Raw genomic sequence first — 13,830 nt, forward strand, 5'->3', positions numbered from 1 at the left:
CGCATTTCCGCGCGCGTTGTTTGTTCGCGCCAAATATACCCTTTTCGGGTAGGTCTGGAAGGCCTCTCGCGGGACCATTTGTTGGGCAGGGACTCGCAGATGCCCCGAGAGGGCTCGAAAGGCTTCAGAGAATGATAGAAATGTATATTCTACAACTACACTAAGGGCTGTAAATCATTATAGTCTTGCCCTAGCTGTATGCCCAGCTAACCCTCCCTCTCGATGGGTCTTTGCCGCACATTTGCCGATACCCGAAAAGGGTATATTTGGCGCGGACAAACAACGCGCGCGGAAACGCGATGTTCAGTTTCTTATGCAAGGCACTGTATTCTACCCTCGATAGCGGTACGACAGGGTAGTCACGAGCCTAGGCGTAATATCATAGACCACCTTATGGGCGAAAGTACTACTCGATAGTGATAGAACGGAAAGTAGCTCGCATCCCATTCAGAAAATCCTATGTGTGTGTCCTGCAATAACTTCAGGGGATCACACCGCTCCGACTTGGACGCCGTTCAGACGGCTCGGACGTCCATTCGTTAGACTCGTGACCAGTCTGAATCTACATTATGGCACGCGAAAACTATGGCAGTGAGAGAAATGTAGCGAGAGCAAACAGAAGTGGGATTGAAAAGTGTGTGTGGGGTAATGCGTGCCGCTACCTGCTCGACACGTTCGTCCCAAGAAGGCTGGTTTCGAGTTTAACCGTTTGTACTGACCGTGCTGATGATATCGTTACTCCTCAGATTATGCAGACTTCTGCGCGACACAAAGTTCTACGCGATACTGAATGCACGCCCCGGAGTTGACGGTCGCTCGCTCTAGTAAGGGTGCTTCATGAAGCACCCTTAACCCCTTCCCGAGCTATCCAATCCAACCATGAACCTGAGTAGTTGAAGATGCTACAGTGGTGTCAACAAGCCGTGCCTCGGGCGATTGGGTAATGCTCACTTCGTGAATCCATTTCTTTTCGCTACATCCGCTGCTGATGCACTCCGTTTACCACTCCGGCAGTAAAAAATTAATTCTTGGTCTTTCTTCGGCTTCTCAAACCCATACTTCTCTTTGAACGCAGCGGCATCAAGGTTGAGATCCGCGGCAATAGTGGAAAGGGGCAAGTTGACGGCAGAAGGAATGGATCCCTGCACAACCTCATCTGGTTCGCGAACATCTATCAAGTAAGAGTTCTGGTAGGAAGTCAGCAAAGCCCACATAGCAGACAGACCAAGATTGCACACCGGGCTCGGCTGCTGACTCTTGGCTTTGACTTGCTCGTATGTGAGCACGGGTGCATCCCAGTCCTTCTGTAGCTTATCGCGAGTTTCACGGACGGCCTTCAGAGGATCATCCGACTTGTATCGGACGGACTGAGTGATCGTCAATCGAACCCTTGCTTGTGTCGCATTGGTACGAGCAATACACCCAACACAGCGAGTCGCGGCAAGTCGAAGCATGATAAGGATGGACGACCGCACGAAGAATCAAGGAAGACTGAGGTGCTCAACAGCATGTCAACGCAAACAAACTTGAATTCCGAACGCCTTCATGATGGATGACGAATAGTGGCGAAATATTACGCAGGAAAATGTGGTGGTAGGAGTGCTCGGGGTACGCATGAGTGTTTCAGGGTCCCGAGTGCACGCTTTTATTGCGATTGGTTCCCAACTGGCAACAGCGGTGGGCGTGGGCGGAAATGCCGCAGGGCTTTGCTTGCAAGCTGCGACCACATCTGTGCTCTATACGACCCACGACCTCCTTGACTTTTTAGCTTGCACTTACTGTCGCCATGCTTGATGAATGGTGTGGATCTGGCTGCAGAGCTCCTCTCCTGGAACGCCCTGCCTGGATGTAGGGGCCGGGTTGGTGGGAGCGTCGTTCTCAACAAGCCTACTCGGTCACCTGTATCCATGCATTCACAAGGAATCCACGGCAATGACGCCGAAATATGGACTGGAAGATGCTGCTACTGTATCCATTCTGGGCCTTTGCTATTCCTGACCAGGTGTTCTTGTGCTTGGGACTCATCGATACCTCGCTTGATCGGATACACTGGATATTCCACCAGGATATACACTCTCGAAGAAGATTGCTCCGATATAGGCAAAGCATAACAAAGATTAAATCTGCACAGACGTCTGGGTGACATAAATACTGTTGCTGTGGTGAACATCTTTGCTGGTATTCCTTTCCAACGCAAGCGGAGACCCGTCCCGGTTCAGTACCTCCGACTGGACACATAGGCGTCACGTAGAACCTAATGACCTGACAATGCGAGAGCGTCGTTCTTGGTAGCAGAGTCGGTCGTAGGACAGACGCTTCGCGCATATTGAAGCCCTTCCATACCGGGTCGAGTCCAACAACACTCAATGCTGCGGCACCGATAACGTCTCACGGGCACGGCCAGTGCACTCGCTCTGTGACTGCCAGGTCTTATTGTTGGCAATCTCTCAGCCGTAGTCTGTGGCCGATCTTCCTAGACGCGTCCTCTTCTCTCACTGCCGCCTCGGCAGCCTGCAACCCCTGGGCCTAAACTCTTTAGAAAGACCTACGTTGCTTGGACAGCCTCGGTAAGAGCGGAGTACTCTTGTAGCCGAGTGGTCCCGCGCTACCGTTCGATATCCTTCGCTGTTCCAGAAGGTAACGAACTTTTACCTATATCGGTGAGCGATAAACTCATCCCTAATATGGCTCGGGATGAGGAGACTATCAAAGGCAGCTCGCTGCAGGCAAGAATGCAACTGGCTGTAAGCATCAAGCTACCGTTAGCAGTTTAGATGTCTCATACATTGTCTACGCGGCAGTCGAGCAGGCTGTTCTGAAGGCTACGGAGCCGTCCTGTGACAGTCCGCTTTGCGGCATTCGCCGTGGGAATAGCTGCCATTATTAGGTCGACATGCGATCACTACCCTGCGCTGCAGGTTCCTCTTAACCACTGACCAGGAAGTCCGCCTTCTTATCTCCCCTCTCTGCGCTCCTCTCAATAGTCACAACCCCCTATACGTGCAACATGGACATGGGTGGCTCTTCCTCAAGTTCGTCCGGTATGACCATGATGACTCCTTGGTTGCATTTTGCTGCCGGGGATTATCTGATATTCGAAGCTTGGAAGCCCTCCTCGAAGGGCGCTGTAGCTGGAGCATGCATCGGTCTTTTAGTATTCGCGATGCTTGAGAGGTGGATTGCAGCCTTCCGTGGTATCATGGAAACCCGATGGCGCATGGAGTAAGGCATTTCCCTTCGTCCCTCGTCCATCCGATCTTGCAGGGTGTTCATCTGAACTGCTCGTGTTCGCAGAGCTCTGGCTATGGTAGCTAACCAGCCAGGTGTTGTCCCGCTGGATTCCTCCCCTACTTCAGCAAGTGATGGCAAGTCTGACGACGGCGAGGTCGAGGTCGAGTTGCGCTATGGCCCCCGTGGCGCCTCATCTGACGAAAAGGGGTCTACACAAAGCGTGCCCCCTCGTACTCGCACCATTGCGCCGTTCATCCCTCGTCACGACTTCTCTCGGGGAACTTTGTACGCCGTCCAGGCTCTCATAGGTTATGCACTCATGTTGTGTGTGATGTGGGTACACGTTTGGTGACTTGATCTCCGCGAAACTGACGTTCCATCGCCTTGTCAGGACATTCCAGGCGGGGTATATCATTTCGATTATCTGCGGGTTGGGGATCGGGGAAGTGCTATTCGGGAGGCTGGGCGCGCAAAGGCATGCGCACTGAAATGAATATGTAGTTCAGGAGAATGGAAACGATGCTGTTCGTTGCTCAGATACGACGAATACAGTGTGTTGCACCTCTGTACCTCTACCTACGGGTCAGAAAAGAATATGTTTCGTTTGAATGACAGGCAGGGTACTCGGAAACTAGTCTGCGCTGTGGCTCCGAATAGCCCTCGGTTGTCAGTTCAGTATCAGACTTGCCCTCTTAAGCGCCGAGCCAAAGTCATGACAACAAAGGTGAAAAAGTTTTTCACCTGTGGCTGAAGCAACTGCTCGTATAAATGCTGGGTTAGAGGACTTTACCGGCTTACCCAGTCCAAGTTCACCCAGTTCTCAGGTGTTTTGGCCACTGTTCACCGACCGACGTATAAGCATGCGTTTCTCGACCGCCGTCATTTTTTCCGGGCTCGTTGCTGCGGTCAGTGCTCACTTTCAGCTTCAATATCCGGCACCTAGAGGCCCGTTTGTCGAGGATCAAGAGCCCAATTTCTGTGGTATGTGCCTTGTCGGATGGTCACCTTGATTATCTTATGCTGAATGTGTGTTTGGCTGGTAACAGACGGTTATATAAACGCTGTGGACAACCGCACGATGTTTCCCCTGTCCAACGGCGTTATCGAGCTACGCAGTGAACATCCTTCTTGGACTAGTGAGTTATATATAGCAAACCATTTATCTTATCATATAACTGACGATGTATAGTTGGTGTAATTATCTCGACGGCACAGAACCCTACTTCTCAAGACAACTTCACGGATCCCAAGAACTCCAGCGCGTTCCAACAGGTCATGCAATACAATAAGCAGAGTGGGTCCGGATACTTCTGTCTCCCTGTGGACATCCAAGCCTCTGGGATCAGCGGTGTCAAGGACGGTAGTAACGTGACCATCGAAATTATCTTCGACGGCGGCGACGGGCAACTGTACCAGGTTTGTCATTTTAATGATCTATGTGGGGGTATTGCTGACTGCCTCCTCCAAGTGCGCGGACTTGACGCTGTCGAGCAACGCTTCAGTGCCGTCGACCGCAACCTCCAATTGCACGAACGCGACGAATGTGCCCATCGGCACGTCGACCAACTCCCCCACCTCCTCTTCGACGGCTCCGGCGAGCAGCAACTCCAGCGGCGCCTCGCCGCATATCGTCCCTATGGGACTGTCAGGACTGTTGGCCTTGTTCGGGTTAGTGTTGGCAGGTTTGTGAGGACGGGGTCACGACGTTAAGGTATATATGATTACTGTAATGGCACAAGGACGGACGAGCATCCATTTGTATTTACGCACGCCGAATGGTAAATAGAGAGTACTGAGGATGTTTAGCAGTTATTGTTGCTGGGGTACCGTGCTTGTTAGTGCGCCGGCCGCCTCCTGGCGCCATGGCTGAACGAGTCCGGCGGAAGCAGGACGGAATAAATAACCGGAAGGCCAAGCTTAGTCAGCAGGCGTGGGCTCGAAAGTCCGCCGGGCATCGGCGCAGTCGCCGGGCGCAACTGGCGGCGGTGCATCCAGGCTGAGGACACCGGCATTTCTACTCTGTTAGCGTATTTTGTTGGCTGCCAGTGCCGCCGTTTCCCCTTGTCTTATAGCGCATCGTTCTCTCCTTTCACCTTCAACGACCTCCCTTTTGACAAGCGTTTTGACAAGAGCTGTTCGCTGCCAAGTGTCCTAGTTCTGTTCTGTCTGTCTCAGCTGGCGCTCGCCAGCCCTTTCCTGGCTTTGCACCTATACCTCCTGCTTCATCAATACCCTCGCATCTTCCATACCCTCATTGTCCCGCAACCGTACCGATTCTGTTTCCCTAGAGTCGCCCCTGGAACGGTATCTCTTGTATTAACTCCCATCAGGTTTTCAGATAGGACAGGACAGCCAGCGGATATCGATCCCCGAACTCGCTATGGATGTTTACACGACCTCATTTGTCATTCCGCGCCGCTTGCGACACGCTCATTCTCTGGCTAACCCCTCTTTCGACTTTCCGTCCAACCCGTCTACCGATAGTCCTTACTCGGCTGCCTCAGGCTTGCATGGCGGAGGTATTCCCTTTCCTCCTCATGACCCCGGCCAGGGCGCCGCTGGATCAGACCCCTCGGACTTCGAGATCGTTCAGAACATAGTGATGTCGGTTATGACAGTGCATGGCTGCCATATAACCTACCAAGTTGTTGACAACGGGACGGCATGGTGTTTCCATATTACAGGCGCATACCAGCAAGTCATGATGGCTCGCGGTTTGGTCTTGAAGGACTGTCCCGTACAGGTTAGTCTTTAATATCTGGCAATGTGACGTTTCCATTGAACTGTTGAGTAACAACGCATCCGCAGGCTCGGTCGACAATAAAAGTGACGCGTTCTGAGATCCTCGATACGCCCGCCGCGAAGGCACCTGCCCTCAAAGAAGAAGTCAGACAACGCCTGGATGAGATCGCTTCACAAACGGGAGGACAAATCGCTGTGGTCAACAGCCCTTTCTCGTTGTCGACCCGTACCCCTCCCGATGGCATCAGCAATAGCTCTGGATGGTCCGGGCTGGAAACCGAGCGTGTATGCGAGCTCGTCATTACTGGGTATGGTGATGCGGTCGACTTGGCGCGTGTGAGACTACTTGTCATGCTGGACGAGCTGGTGGGTCGTGAAAAGTTCTACTGTATTCATGATTACTCATTGTCCGTCCAGAGCGGCCTTCATTCCGAAGCCATCGAGCTTGAGCACAAGTTCCATCCCATCATTGCTGGCCGCAAACGAAGCATCTTACAGTCCATCCAGGAAGAGACCGCAACTAATATATATTTCCCTAATCCACTCCAAGGACTAGTGGGTCCCGACCTGGGACACGGGGCCGTCGCTTCTGCTGTCCCGGGCGCTCCCGTGAGACGTAACAGTCCAAATGTTATATGGATCACCGGGGAGTTTTTTGGAGTCCAGAGAGCTAAGGACATGCTATCTCAAGTATTTGCGAACAAAGTGAGCTTCCAGCCGGTGTTTTTGGCTATGGAAAATGTTGACATCGCCTATTATCCGCAGAGCAAAACGATATTATCGCGCGACACCGCTATCTTGCCACGGAAACTAGACTGGATGGTGACCGACCGTGCGGACGACCTAAAAACTATCATGCACGATAATGGGACCTTTATTCAGTTCCCCTCTATTGGTAGCTCTACTAGTCTAATCACTGTTTTCGGAGACAACCGAGTTAGCATTCAACGGGCGATCCGTTCGGTGATGCAGCTGGTCTGTACCATTCCTTTACTGTCTTTTGGTGCATCTGAACAGTAGTGGGTCTGGCAGGCTTGTCAGTACTATGTCGCGTCCTTCTGGCTGCTACCGTTACAGTTCAATGTATTGTTACCGCCTCCTGCGCTCAACACGACTCAGATCGCCGCCCTACTCCAGCAAATATCTTCTGCTACTGGCGCCGAAGCAGTATTCAAGAGCATGTGTTTCGAAATGCACGGTCTTGAGCATCAAGTGCGGGCAGCTGTCAATATGATCATGGATTTAGACATAGTTAAGGTGAGGTTACCTGTGCATTCCCCCGAATTCAAATACACTTATATGCGTAACTCCCAGGCTTTCCACCACGAAATCCGGTTTCAGATCGAGCTCGCGAACGAGCACCGTGAATTCATCAGCGGAAAGAAGAATGGCAAGATCAATAAGATCATGCAAACTACCAACGTGAAAATCAAGTTTGAGACGTTCAACGACCACAATTTCCTCATCGACGTCGCTGGTAACGATGGCTCCGTCCTCCAGGGCCTCACCCTCCTTCAGGAAGAGTTGCCTGCAGAGATCTCGTTCCACGTGCCGGAGTCGTACCACAAGCGCATCATCGGTGTTGGCGGCCGTAGTATCCAGAGGATCATGAAGAAGTTTGGTGTCTACGTTAAGTTCTCGAACGCCGAGGAGTTTGCTGCGCTGGGAGGATACAACGACAACGAGGACAACGTCGTGGCCAGGACACCTGCGAAGAATGCTATCAACCTCGAGAATCTTAAGCAGGCTGTCATGGAATTGGTTAACCCCAAGGTGCGTGGCTTGCACGAGACATCCGTTGATGCGTCATCTGTAGCTCTCTTTTGCAGGACAAGGACTACATGAACGAGACTGTTTCCATCCCTCGTCGGTACCATCGTACTCTGCTCGGGGAGAAGGCCATCTTCATCCATGATATTGAAGCGAAGACTAATTCCCAAGTGCGGTTCCCCGACAAGGAGACTGCCTCTGATCTTGTAACGATCTTCGGTCCGGAGAGCCAAGTTCAAATCGCGGCAACTATGTTACTGGTACGGGTATTTCTGTGTGGCATCCATCCATTCATCTAAGAGGTTTCCCTGCCAGGATCATGTTCCGTTCGAGGCTGATATGGCTGTACCGGCACACCCCGATTTGCCCCGTATCTGCTCGTCCCCAGACTTCGCTGCGTTCGCTGAGCGTATCAAGCGCGACTTCCAAGTCTCAGTCGTTCCTAACATCAAAGCGACTGGGACAATTGCTGGCTCAGTTTCTGATTCGGAATGTTCGTTCAAGTTCCGTTGTCAGCGGAGCAATGCCGATTTCTTGGTTACTGCGAGGGAAATGCTTGAGCAATTCTTGCTAAGCCACAATGTCCATGTCTACCCCTCGCCGACCTCTCACACCCATAAGAGAGGCGATTCATTTGCTGAGGCATTCCCTCATTTCGACAGTAAGCTGCTATCGACCGCTAGGGTTAAGACTCGGCATGGTGAGTGTCGTGCCTGTTCTACAAACTGCGTCCCGTCTGACTGCTCTGTAGATTCCACGGATTTGTCTCGGCCATCTGAGAGTCTCGTGGAAAGACGTCTACGACTCGCCAACTCCTCGCCAGACGTCAAGGCTCTCTTCAATAATCATAGCAACCAGCCCGCGTATATTTACAACCTCGAGGAACATGAGGAGAACTTCGATACGGGATCTAACTATACTTCTACTCCGTCCAACGACTACTGGACCCCATTGCCACCCATCGTACGTACATCACTTGCCTTTGTGATGGCTATTGATGTCCACACTGCAATTATCAGGGGTCTGGTTTCCATCATCGGTCGAGGCACTCTGAAGATGCCTTGAAAAGAGGCTCCGATTCCTTATTGGAGTCAAAACTAAAGGAACACATCACCAAACCTCGATCTCTAACAAATCGGGCTCAGTCACTGGATCTAACCTACTCCCTGTCACGCATAACAGAGTCATCTCCTCGTCTGCCTCCCCCCGACTCTCCTACCACTTCAACCGGGGATACTGGTGCTAATTCAAGCCCAACGTCTACGACCGCGCCTTCTTTCCCCAGCGTCTACGGCCCCCCCATGACTAGGTCGGCCGTTGTCGCTGGACCCTCACAGTCCATGGGAGGCCCTAGTCACGGGCCTGATTCGGATGGTTTAGAAGAGGTCACTCGGGTCATCTCTAATCTCGGCTTGTGAGTGGAGGCAGAAGACGGTATCTCATCTAAGGTCTTGCCAGGCAAGAATTTGTACAGTGCTCGACGGACAGCCCTTGGCGTTGTTCTACACATTGTATCACAATGGACCTTACATTAGAATATCTCATTGTTGCCTTCTTTAGTCTGCTACTTGCCCGTCCCTTGTCATCCCACATCATGAAATACGCTAGTCTTAGTCGTGCATTGTCATCTCGTCTGCATCTCTCTTATCCATCTGCCTGGTTAATCATGTAACATAACAAAATAAATTCGTATACTAGCGGGCTGGTCTTATCATTGTCTGCAGGCGCTTGCGCTCGCAGAAAGCTATGCCAAACTGAAGGCACCTCCAAATGCTGGTAATTAATAAACAATCCAGGGCACTTCATACAATACAAAGTCGAAGAACTCTTGCTCCAGCAATGACTGGTACTCGCCGACGAAATCCTCGTTGCCACCCGTCTTCGCGTTACTGCGCCTACTGGATCGCGGCGCTAGGTAGGAGAATTGGCTGCTGAGAACAGTTAGGATCTTCTTAACCTGCTTCGGATCGGGCTGAAGATAATCCATGAGCAAGTCGGAAAGTCGACAACAAGGATCAACGATACCTTGACTATGAGGCCAGTATAGTTCGCTGGGAGACCGTATCGCAACACACTCTCGACGAACAACCGCATCACCTTCAAGTGTACCAACAATTGGAAGGCTTCAGAGAAGTTTGTCCGTGACAATCGTAACAATTCAGTCTAAACATTCACGAACAAGCTTTCAGGCAGGCAGGTAGTCATACGGGAAACGCACACACCCATAGTTCCTTCTCTGTCGTGTCTGCCGTCTCAAGCTCCTCCCGTTGCTTCTGTAACGCGTCTTCTGAGTAGACGAAATCTCGGACTATGAATCTACCCAGAAAATCAGAATAGCAGGTGGCTGCCAGCAAACGGACTAACTGACTTGTTTTCTCTGCATTTTTGGACGAACTCGTCGTGCACCTTGCGGAAAATGACAACTCCAAAAAGGGAATATTCGGCATCAGCGGCGATCGGTCTGGAGGATTTTACTATATGTCAGTTCGACTGCAATACGAGTGTGATCGGGTCGCTGACCTGGATGACCTGGGCACAACCATCGACGTCAATCTTTCGTATTTCGCGTTCCAGTCTTTCACCAAGGTCCTGAACGACATTCAGAATGTCGCGCCAGATGTCAAAGTGGGTACTGACTGACTTGGGCACAGCGACCAGGACCGTCTCCATATATTCCGAATCCAGGAGGAAGTCTTCCTTCGACACAACATCCACGAGAGACCGAACCGAAAGATTTCCTCTTGAAGGGTCAGTAAATAGGGCGGTCCAAGACCACATAGCTATAGGCAAACATACGTCTTCTTGCGCTGCATCTGCGTCAGCGATCCCTTAGCCAGGTTATAGCTATTGAGTTTGGTCTTCATGACGTTGTCGATAGATATCATCTCCTGAGGCAAACAAAGTTATCCTCAATGCTATGCCAAGAAGGAATCTCATGCCTTGTTCAAAACGTCAGCCATCTCCGGGAGACCCCTCTGTACGCCGTACCGGCCTTCGTTCCAAGACCAATCATGGAGGAGATAGTCATCGACAGTGGCCTCGTTGACCAGAATGTGCTTCGACAATTTGGAGGGATCGTTGTTAAGGAGGTTGCGGAGAGTATCTACGATCTTAGCGACCGTCTGGGTGAAGAAAGACTCTTGCTTCGGGAGGTCTTCCGACAGAGATATCAAGGAATCGAGTGTGCCTGTCTTCAGGATGGATGGTCAGCCACACGTAATGCGAGATGCATCCCATCTTCATACCTTGAATGTAGGGATATTTAGTTGGGATATATTGTTAGGCGGGAGTGACTTGGATTGCTTGACTAGCTTCGTAGTGACCTCCTGCAACAGACCCTCGGCCTCGCCATCCTGAGGTACCGAGATCAGCCAAGTGCTCTGATCAGAGGGCATAACAGCAACCAGGATTCAAGAGCTTTGCCAATGCCAGCGCCAACTATCCGCGCCCAAAGCCAGAGTCCCCTGTCCGAGCGCGTCAGTGAACGGCAACTGCGATGAACGAATGGTGTCCGCTTTTGGTAAATTCTAAGAGTAGGCCGAAATTCTGAATTCGCACCATTTCAACCAATAAAGGTTGCTTAAATTACACTTGCCACTTGACTTGCCAGCTTGCCTATCGCCATCCATGCCATTTCTGTTGCGATCATTGAGGGGCACCTTGTGTAGACGTACGTTGTCGACGACGGCATCGTTGCGCGCCATGTCTTCTGGCGCTCCGTTACTCGTGAAGCCGACCGAGCTTGCTGAGCTCAAGAAGTCTGGAGTGGCAATCCTGGACGCCAGTTGGCATATGCCTGCCTCCCCCCGCAAAGCCAAAGATGAATTTCTGTTAAAGCGTATTCCAGGTGCCCAATTTTTGGACCTCGATGAGGTGGCTAGCCCAAACGAGCTGGGACTTAAACATATGATGCCCTCGAGTCGCCAATTCGCTGATGCATGTGGTAGGTGTTGCTAGCGCTCCCTATTGAGCACTTTGGATCCTAATGATTACCATAGAATACTGGGGCATAGAGCCCGACACTCACGTTGTTATGTATGTATCCGAAGTTGACATTCTCCCATTATAAAAAGAAACCTTGTCTGTCTAGATATGATGCTGTCGGCGTGTTCTCATCTCCACGGGCGCTGTTCATGTTCAGAGCCTTCGGGCATGGGAAGTCCAGTATCCTTGACGGTGGCTTGCCTCGTTGGGAAGTGGAAGGATACCCGGTGGAGACTGGTCCTCCCTTGACAGCCGTGAAAAAGACGACCTATCCAGAGCCTCACTTGGATGCAAATGTCATCAGAAGTGAATATCCCTGTCTTCTGACGACTTTTCATCGCGTGTCCTAAATTGTAGAATTCAGGCTACAAACAGGTGGTGTATAATGCAAGTCTTAATCCCGCAGACCCTATCTCGGAACTCGTCCTGGACGCGCGATCTAGAGGACGGTGCGTCCCCAACACTATGTTTATCCCAACCCACGCCTACGTCACGTAAATCTGCCCTGATAGGTGGCTAGGCTCCGACCCTGAGCCCCGCCCGGGTCTCCCATCGGGCCACATACCTCACTCGTTTTCTCTGCCCTTCAACACGTTCCTGCAGACGAACAAAGTTCCAGGGTCCGATGCGACGTACACTATGCTTCTGCCGCCTCAAGAGCTTCGTGAGAAGCTCGTTGGTGCAGTCGGACCCGAGAACGCTGAAAAGATACTGAAAGGAGAGCGTTCGGCTGTAACGAGTTGTGGTAGCGGTATGACTGCTGGCGTCCTTTGGCTAGGACTCAAGCTACTCGGTGCGTCCAAGGTGGGGTTGTACGACGAGGTGAGTCAAACAATTGGGACGGATGCGCCTCATGCTTACATCCTTGCAGTCTTGGACCGGCTACGCTGTTCGTGAATCTAGCGTCATAGATAAGGGCGAGAAGTAGTCAATTCCATGAACAAAGACCACTGAAGTGTCTTCGATGTAATATACAGGTTGATAGACGAAGAAACATAAAGATACAGGTCTGCGTACTATGCCTACAAATACAAGCTGACCGATTACCCTCGAAAGATGTTATGCCCAAGAAACCCTCATGCAGTCCATATTACTTTTCAGCCGTCACAAACCTACGGCACCTTCGCAGAAGGTCCCAAATGATGAACTGGACTCTCTAGGAGGCCGTGTCTTACGCAGAAGGATGGTCGACCCTTTGCTAGACGCATTGGCCTCGACAAATTAGTCTGCTCTGTCGAGGATTGTCATCAGACCAGCGATCCCCTTCGCCTTTGCTAATTGGACTGGTCTCTGGGTGTCAGGCCAACATGACCGTCCAATGGTAGCTGAGTATTGTATCTGACAATGGACGTTGAGTTTAGATGTAATTATTTTGGTGTGGGCTGAACGTACCGTGACTTTGTACCGGTTTTGCCTGCGGAAGGTGGGATGGCAGATTTCGTAGGACCACCTGCGCACGCAGCACGATAGCGGTAAGTACCTGCACGGTGCATATCTGACAAATCGACTTACTGCTCGTCTAGTAAAACATTCCCACCACAGTCTTGCGCTATGGAATACAGCTCCCGTCTCGAGAGGTACAAGAGTTTTTCGACGTCTACTGCTCCGCTGCACAGGTAGGTGTCTCGATGCACTAGTCTACCGTTGCGTGTCGTCAGACGCCCTTCCAACGCTGAGTGCGTCCGTGCAGGACCGGAGTTGTTCTTGATACAGTGGCGACACCGTTTCTGCGGACGAGTGACGCGGTGCCGACAAGCTTTCAAAAGGTGCTGCGTCAAGTCGACGAGAGACGAGTTGGATTGCGATGCGAACTCGAAGTGAGGAGCCATCGTTGGAATAGAAGGTGAGACTGATACGTCGTACTTCTTGGCGTTCGAGCTACATCCTGCCTCAGTTTATATACTGCTGCAAAGCTCAAAGGAAGGTACAACGATAAAGGAGGTAGTGGCTAGTGGCATGTCCGGCTGACGTATACGGGAGCACCTGTCAGAGACTTCTATGGGTCGCGACCGACCTATGGTGCATGAGGCATCACCCCAATTTCCCAACCACCAGAGAGGTTTGCCGGCAGACTAAGGAGAGACGGCCAACTGCAGGAGCCGA

The 13,830-nt window shown here is 51.5% G+C and overlaps 8 protein-coding genes across 8 annotated transcripts; 4 read left to right on the forward strand and 4 right to left on the reverse strand.

Annotated features, from left to right (window-relative positions):
• Positions 1-588: 588 nt before the first annotated feature.
• On the reverse strand, positions 589-1,536 carry GLOTRDRAFT_68965 (Rhodanese-like protein). The gene is made up of 4 exons (XM_007863027.1): positions 1,239-1,536; positions 952-1,187; positions 720-902; positions 589-662 (listed from the first exon to the last, which is right to left on the reverse strand). Exons 1-3 carry the CDS (start codon positions 1,452-1,454, stop codon positions 836-838), a joined length of 519 nt encoding a protein of 172 aa, XP_007861218.1. The 5' UTR covers positions 1,455-1,536; the 3' UTR covers positions 589-662; positions 720-835.
• Positions 1,537-1,758: 222 nt separating this feature from the next.
• GLOTRDRAFT_109210 (uncharacterized protein) lies at positions 1,759-2,667 on the reverse strand. The gene has a single exon (XM_007863028.1). It carries the CDS (start codon positions 2,323-2,325, stop codon positions 1,888-1,890), a length of 438 nt encoding a protein of 145 aa, XP_007861219.1. The 5' UTR covers positions 2,326-2,667; the 3' UTR covers positions 1,759-1,887.
• A 304-nt stretch (positions 2,668-2,971) lies between these two features.
• GLOTRDRAFT_68968 (copper transporter) lies at positions 2,972-3,841 on the forward strand. The gene is made up of 3 exons (XM_007863029.1): positions 2,972-3,222; positions 3,295-3,564; positions 3,623-3,841. The coding sequence occupies exons 1-3, from the start codon at positions 3,008-3,010 to the stop codon at positions 3,717-3,719; spliced, it is 582 nt and encodes a 193-aa protein (XP_007861220.1). The 5' UTR covers positions 2,972-3,007; the 3' UTR covers positions 3,720-3,841.
• Positions 3,842-4,031: 190 nt separating this feature from the next.
• Positions 4,032-5,029, forward strand: GLOTRDRAFT_68971 (uncharacterized protein). Its single transcript, XM_007863030.1, has 4 exons — positions 4,032-4,212; positions 4,278-4,367; positions 4,421-4,647; positions 4,700-5,029. Exons 1-4 carry the CDS (start codon positions 4,092-4,094, stop codon positions 4,919-4,921), a joined length of 660 nt encoding a protein of 219 aa, XP_007861221.1. The 5' UTR covers positions 4,032-4,091; the 3' UTR covers positions 4,922-5,029.
• Positions 5,030-5,611: 582 nt separating this feature from the next.
• On the forward strand, positions 5,612-9,161 carry GLOTRDRAFT_124667 (uncharacterized protein; the record flags this gene model as incomplete). The annotated part of the gene is made up of 9 exons (XM_007863411.1): positions 5,612-5,974; positions 6,040-6,339; positions 6,391-6,948; positions 7,006-7,230; positions 7,288-7,746; positions 7,803-8,003; positions 8,059-8,443; positions 8,495-8,706; positions 8,763-9,161. 9 exons carry the CDS (start codon positions 5,612-5,614, stop codon positions 9,159-9,161), a joined length of 3,102 nt encoding a protein of 1,033 aa, XP_007861602.1.
• A 362-nt stretch (positions 9,162-9,523) lies between these two features.
• GLOTRDRAFT_102624 (ATPase, V1 complex, subunit C) lies at positions 9,524-11,138 on the reverse strand (the record flags this gene model as incomplete). The annotated part of the gene is made up of 9 exons (XM_007863031.1): positions 9,524-9,715; positions 9,769-9,906; positions 9,966-10,059; positions 10,112-10,204; positions 10,264-10,332; positions 10,385-10,483; positions 10,540-10,631; positions 10,683-10,934; positions 10,989-11,138. The coding sequence occupies 9 exons, from the start codon at positions 11,136-11,138 to the stop codon at positions 9,524-9,526; spliced, it is 1,179 nt and encodes a 392-aa protein (XP_007861222.1).
• A 307-nt stretch (positions 11,139-11,445) lies between these two features.
• GLOTRDRAFT_102625 (Rhodanese-like protein) lies at positions 11,446-12,655 on the forward strand (the record flags this gene model as incomplete). The annotated part of the gene is made up of 6 exons (XM_007863032.1): positions 11,446-11,686; positions 11,742-11,778; positions 11,834-12,033; positions 12,092-12,176; positions 12,240-12,549; positions 12,599-12,655. The coding sequence occupies 6 exons, from the start codon at positions 11,446-11,448 to the stop codon at positions 12,653-12,655; spliced, it is 930 nt and encodes a 309-aa protein (XP_007861223.1).
• Positions 12,656-12,948: 293 nt separating this feature from the next.
• Positions 12,949-13,556, reverse strand: GLOTRDRAFT_124670 (uncharacterized protein; the record flags this gene model as incomplete). Its single annotated transcript, XM_007863033.1, has 3 exons — positions 12,949-13,065; positions 13,120-13,177; positions 13,240-13,556. 3 exons carry the CDS (start codon positions 13,554-13,556, stop codon positions 12,949-12,951), a joined length of 492 nt encoding a protein of 163 aa, XP_007861224.1.
• Between the last annotated feature and the right edge of the window lie 274 nt (positions 13,557-13,830).

The sequence above is a fragment of the Gloeophyllum trabeum genome (genome assembly GCF_000344685.1).
Source record: "Gloeophyllum trabeum ATCC 11539 unplaced genomic scaffold GLOTRscaffold_00001, whole genome shotgun sequence".
In the NCBI taxonomy this organism is placed as follows: Eukaryota; Fungi; Basidiomycota; class Agaricomycetes; order Gloeophyllales; family Gloeophyllaceae; genus Gloeophyllum; species Gloeophyllum trabeum.

Excerpts from the sequence above, each read along its gene's own strand:
- GLOTRDRAFT_109210 (XM_007863028.1), bottom strand. The coding sequence starts at position 2,325 with ATGCGCGAAGCGTCTGTCCTACGACCGACTCTGCTACCAAGAACGACG.
- GLOTRDRAFT_68971 (XM_007863030.1), top strand. The coding sequence starts at position 4,092 with ATGCGTTTCTCGACCGCCGTCATTTTTTCCGGGCTCGTTGCTGCGGTC. Across the intron at positions 4,213-4,277 it reads TCAAGAGCCCAATTTCTGTG|ACGGTTATATAAACGCTGTG; the intron begins GTATGTGCCTTG and ends GGCTGGTAACAG. Across the intron at positions 4,648-4,699 it reads GCGACGGGCAACTGTACCAG|TGCGCGGACTTGACGCTGTC; the intron begins GTTTGTCATTTT and ends GCCTCCTCCAAG.
- GLOTRDRAFT_68968 (XM_007863029.1), top strand. The coding sequence starts at position 3,008 with ATGGACATGGGTGGCTCTTCCTCAAGTTCGTCCGGTATGACCATGATG. Across the intron at positions 3,223-3,294 it reads GAAACCCGATGGCGCATGGA|AGCTCTGGCTATGGTAGCTA; the intron begins GTAAGGCATTTC and ends TCGTGTTCGCAG. Across the intron at positions 3,565-3,622 it reads GCACTCATGTTGTGTGTGAT|GACATTCCAGGCGGGGTATA; the intron begins GTGGGTACACGT and ends TCGCCTTGTCAG.
- GLOTRDRAFT_68965 (XM_007863027.1), bottom strand. The coding sequence starts at position 1,454 with ATGCTTCGACTTGCCGCGACTCGCTGTGTTGGGTGTATTGCTCGTACC. Across the intron at positions 1,188-1,238 it reads AGAGTCAGCAGCCGAGCCCG|AACTCTTACTTGATAGATGT; the intron begins GTGTGCAATCTT and ends ACTTCCTACCAG. Across the intron at positions 903-951 it reads AAAAGAAATGGATTCACGAA|CATCTTCAACTACTCAGGTT; the intron begins GTGAGCATTACC and ends ACACCACTGTAG.